The sequence below is a fragment of the Sciurus carolinensis genome, chromosome 11 (genome assembly GCF_902686445.1).
Source record: "Sciurus carolinensis chromosome 11, mSciCar1.2, whole genome shotgun sequence".
NCBI lineage: Eukaryota > Metazoa > Chordata > Mammalia > Rodentia > Sciuridae > Sciurus > Sciurus carolinensis.
In genome coordinates this window covers 5,205,061-5,209,831 of record NC_062223.1, presented here as the reverse complement: position 1 = coordinate 5,209,831, position 4,771 = coordinate 5,205,061, and the positions used below count along the sequence as shown (strand labels likewise).

General features: G+C 63.6%; 1 protein-coding gene across 1 annotated transcript; it reads left to right on the top strand.

Annotated features, from left to right (window-relative positions):
- Window positions 1–2,180: 2,180 nt before the first annotated feature.
- Ascl2 (achaete-scute family bHLH transcription factor 2) lies at window positions 2,181–4,160 on the top strand. Its single transcript, XM_047517590.1, has 2 exons — window positions 2,181–3,061; window positions 3,624–4,160. Exon 1 carries the CDS (start codon window positions 2,456–2,458, stop codon window positions 3,035–3,037), a length of 582 nt encoding a protein of 193 aa, XP_047373546.1. The 5' UTR covers window positions 2,181–2,455; the 3' UTR covers window positions 3,038–3,061; window positions 3,624–4,160.
- Window positions 4,161–4,771: the final 611 nt, after the last annotated feature.

Here is a 4,771-nt window from a genome sequence, read left to right as displayed (position 1 = left end):
CTCTAGGAACTGTGGTCTTGAGGCTGGGGGGCGGGGGTTGGGTTTCCAGCGCCCAGGAGGACCAGGAGCTGGGGAGGGCGAGGGTGAGAAGGGGCGCTGCTGGGGGTGGGATGCTGGCCTGACCACGCACGGCTGGCAGATGCCTCTGGAAGGGTGAGCTTCAGGAAGTCTTGGAGTTTAAGGTCTTAAGGGGCCTTGACCCTGAGATCCCAGAACCTAGCTACAGGACCCGGCCGGATGAAGACCAGCTGGAGGGTCTGACACAGCTGCTGTCCCTGCAGGGTCCCCCAAGTGAATGAAGCCACAGCACAACCAGCAGAGAGACTGTCCACCAATCCACAGGGTCCTGAGAAATAACGGGCGGTTTGCTGGCTTGGATGGGGAACACCAGGCTCTCAGGCTGAGTTGGAGTCCTGCAAAGACTGTCAAGACCCAGAGTGCAGGACTGGGGAGTGTTCCTGGCACTGTGTCCTGCAGCCGTGACACGGCCGGGGAGGGAGGACAGTCAGGGGCACCCACCAAGCAACCACCAGGAAACAGGAGCCTCTGACCAAGGAGAGAGTGCAGAGGAGAGCCTGTTCAGGGAGCCTGCATTCAGACCACCCTGGATTGCTCCACCAGGCAGAGGGGTGACTGTGGACCCCTGACCATAGTCCTGCCCCAGCCCCGCAGGAACCAGGCAGGTGTTGCCCTGCAGCCAGTCTTAAAGATGAAGGCCCAGCAGGCCAGCTCAGCAGGTCCTGTAGGGTAAGTGAGCCAGTGGCCTCCTCAAGGCTGGCGGCAAATACCCTGTCTGGTGGGCTCCCTGGAGGAGGCTCCCTGACCACCAACCCCAAAGCCAGAACTGGAAGGCAGCTCCGGCCACCTGACCAACCACTGCGTTCCCGGAGGTCTTGGGCTGTGAGCACCTGGTTTCTTTGGGAACGACCGACCTGGATGTGGCCCCAGGGGTACGGTTTCCGTACAGTTGAGCAGGTTCAAAACGTTTCCATCAACAGTGTATTTATTTTATGCATTTCGTCAGTCTCTACCCTCCTCAAACCCTGCAATTCTCCCCATGTGCCACCCCCCGCACGACCTTTTTCCCACGCACCGCCTCAATCCCAGTGTCCTCAGGGGAGGAATGGGAGAGGGAGGCCAGGAGGGGTGCCATGAACAGCCCAGGAAACGGAAAGAGGCGAGAAGGCTGTAAGACAGAGAAGGAGCCCACAGGAGGAGCGACGGGGAACCAGGTAGGTCGCGGTGGAGGGGGGGCCACTGGAAAAGAGTCTCCGCTGAGGGGTGGGAGTGGGCTTGAGCGCTCCCCGGGCCTGACGTGGTTGTGTGCAAACCTCCAGTCCCTTGGATTCCAGGCGTCGCACAGAGGCCCAGGCTCGGGGGTGCACTGGAACCATAGGGAGGTGTGTGCCAGGAGGAACAAGGTGAAGGGCCCCAGGGGAACCTGAACCTTCCACTAGATCTTGGCCTCGACCACTCCTCAGGGCCCGCCCAGCCCCATGTGTGTGGGCGGAGCGTGGATACCAGGGTCGCGAGGGCGGGGGAGGACCAGGGTGAGGCCCCGGGGGCGCCCAGCTTTGTTCACGACGGTCCCCGGGAGCCACGCGCCAGGCGTGCTTCCTCCTTGGGGCTGGAGTGGGGCCGCGCCCGCCTCAATTGGCCAAACGGCCCACGATTGGCTGAGACCCTGGCCCCCGCCTTCTCGCCCCCGGGGGCGTGGCGCTGGCTGCTGGGCGCGTGCGGCCCCCGGGGGTCTCTCGTGCCTACCCGGACAACTGAAATTTCCTCCAGGCCACGCCTTCCCCCCAGTAGCATGCGCCACGAGAGCGAGGACTGGCGACTCTCAGGACTAGCGGGCTGGCAGTGGGGGTGGGAGTAGGGGCAGGTTACGCCTGGGACCTGCTGACGACACCTGGAGGTGGGGGACCTGCAGGAGGCAGCGTGGTTCCCACGCTGGGCCCTGCTTGCAGCTCTGAGGGGCACCTGCTGGAAGCAGGGAGCATCGGTTACTTGCGGACTGCGTTGCTGGGACGAGGTGGCGGGTGTGCTCAGGGTTTGGGCTTTACAGAACGTGTGTGTGGGGGAGGGCAAAGCGTGGCGGGAGGGCGAGGCGAAGGGAGGAGGGCGTGAGAAAGGAGGCGGCGGCGGCGCGGAGGAGGGTTATCTATACATTTAAAAACGAGCCGCCTGCGCCGAGCAAGGGGAGACCCAGGGAGCGTCTTACTGCACGCGCGGGACACGAGCGCCCCACGCTTCCCGGTGCTCACTGCCCGTAGCTTCTCGACCTCCTGCGCCACACGGTCCCCGGGCTCCAGAGGACCTTGGGAGAGTGCCCCAGGGGAATCGTTTGTCGGCGGAGTGCCAGAAGCCCCCGCAGCCATCCACGTTCCTTTGCGCGCACTTTTCTTGCCGCGCACCGGGTCTTAGACCGGCCACCAGGTGTGTGGATGCGGGAGCGATGGACGGGGGCGCACTGTCCCGACTTCTGCCCACCTCGCCTGCGGTCCCTGCTGCCTGCAGTGTCCGACGGAGACCCGCGTCCCCAGAACTGCTGCGCTGCAGCCGGCGGCGGCGTCCGGGATCAGGGGAGCCCGGGGGCGGTGCGGCGGCCGTGGCGCGGCGCAATGAGCGCGAGCGCAACCGCGTGAAGCTTGTGAACTTGGGCTTCCAGGCGCTGCGGCAGCATGTGCCGCACGGCGGCGCCAGCAAGAAGCTGAGCAAGGTAGAGACGCTGCGCTCGGCGGTAGAGTACATCCGCGCGCTGCAGCGCTTGCTGGCCGAGCATGACGCGGTGCGCGCCGCGCTGGCCGGGGGTCTGCTGGCACCCGCTGCTCCGCCTCCTGCGCCCCGCGGGCCGCCCGTGACTCCCGCCACCGCAGCCTCGCCCTCCTGCGCCTCTTCGTCCCCTGGTCTCGAGGGCAGCTCGGAACCTGACTCCCCGCGGTCCACCTACTCGTCTGAAGACAGCGCCTGCGAGGGCGAACTGAGCCCCTCGGAGCGCGAGCTCCTTGACTTCTCTAGCTGGTTAGGGGGCTACTGAGTGCCTTCGTCCATCCGCTCCAAGGTAACTTGCAGGCTGCGGGAGGAGGGAGGGTCAGAGGCAGGGCCGGGCGGGCCTGACCGGTAGCGTCCCGGTGACCCAGCGGAACCGAGCGCAGGGCCCAGCCTATTGCTTCAATTTCGCACACTCTTCATTTTCCCCAAACGTTTTCAAGCCTGAGCAAGACCAGCGTTTGTTTGTACGGATTGCAAAACTTCCTCTCCGCCGCCTTTGGGGGAGGGGCAGTTAGGGGAGGGGAGCGGCCGTCGGGCCGGTGAGGTCCCAGTGCTCGCGGATCCCCAGCGGAGCCGGGTGCTGGAGGCGTGGTGATTTTGCATTGCAAATTGCCTCCCCTGCTGGGGTGCAGGAATGAGTCGGCTGGAGCGGAGCCCTGAGTCACCGCCGCCCTGAGCCTGCGCCCCGCCCCCGCCTGGCGGGGGCCTCAGACTGAATCAAGGCACCCACGGACTCAGACTCCAAAATCAGCGAAGCAAACGAATCTACCGCCGGCCCGTGGGGAGGTGGGGGCGGGGCGGGTTCTGCCCCAGCGCCGGGCCGCAGTGACGCAAGTTCTGTTCCCCTGCAGCCGCAGACCAGGACGCCCGGCAGCAGGCAAGCCTAAAAGCGAGCGCGCCATCACGGGAGCCGCACGGTGGGCCAGGGACCCGGCCGACGCTGCCCTGTTGGGTCCAGCCTGACCCAGTGCCAGCGTGGAAACTGACTGGCAGCGACCTCCAAGCACCCGCAGCGGGGCGTCGACGCTTGGAGAATTTGCCTGCGGAGTGTTACAAGGACATAGAGAGGCTATTTTTTTTTGCGCATTAAGTTGAATTGCCGCAGGGACTGTGCTGAAAACATGAAGACTTATTTTTGTACAAAGGATCCTTAGGGTTGGAGCACCATAAAAAGCGCCTGTCCTCCCCCTCCCCCTCTACTTGGAATTTCCAATTTGGCCAAGGCGTGGTCCAAGCAGCCCCCGAGGGCAGGATGCCTGGTGGGACACCCTTCCTCTGAAGCCCAGCCTGGGGAGGGTGCTTGGGTGCACGGGCCCACGATCTGGGTGGGAGCACCTGTTTTAATTGAGGTGAACTTTATAAATAAATTGGTTCTATTTATCATTGGCTTTTGGCAGTACCCTCTACGTGGGTCCTATCCCCATTTCCCAGTGAGGGCCAGGCAGGGGTGGAGGCTCTCCTGTGGTCACTTCTCTCTGGACTCTAGAGTGGGCGGGTGACTGAGAATGTGCGCAGCCAGGCTAGGTGCCAGAGTGATTCTCATGTCTTTTGGGACTAGGGGCTTCCAGCAGGTGGCCCTTAGCTGGTGGGTGGTCCAGGCAAGGCTGCTTTCCAACTGGAAAAGGGAAAGCCAGAGGTCCCTGACATAGCTCAGGGGTCCAGGTCAGTGTCTGGTTTTGGGCCGGGCCCAGGGTTGTCTGACCTGTGAGCACAGCTCACCTTCTATTTCTTGAGGCTGCAGGTGTGGACTCTGGGTCCAGGTATTGACTGCCCAAGTCATCAACCTGCAAATGACACTGCCCCCTGCCCCAGGTTATGGGAGGATTTGAGGGGGCCCTGCTGGTGAGGTATAGCCAGCATGTGCTGGGCCCCCATTCAGGCCGGGTGGTCCTAGGGAGTTCCTGCATGTCTTTTTACCCAAACTGGGAGTCTATGTGGAACTAGGAAGGCCAGGAAGCTTCCAGAGTCCCCACCCAGGCCCTCCCATGCTCCCCCCAGT

What these genes read in the sequence shown, in the direction of transcription:
- Ascl2 (XM_047517590.1), top strand. Translation starts at nt 2,456, where the DNA reads ATGGACGGGGGCGCACTGTCCCGACTTCTGCCCACCTCGCCTGCGGTC.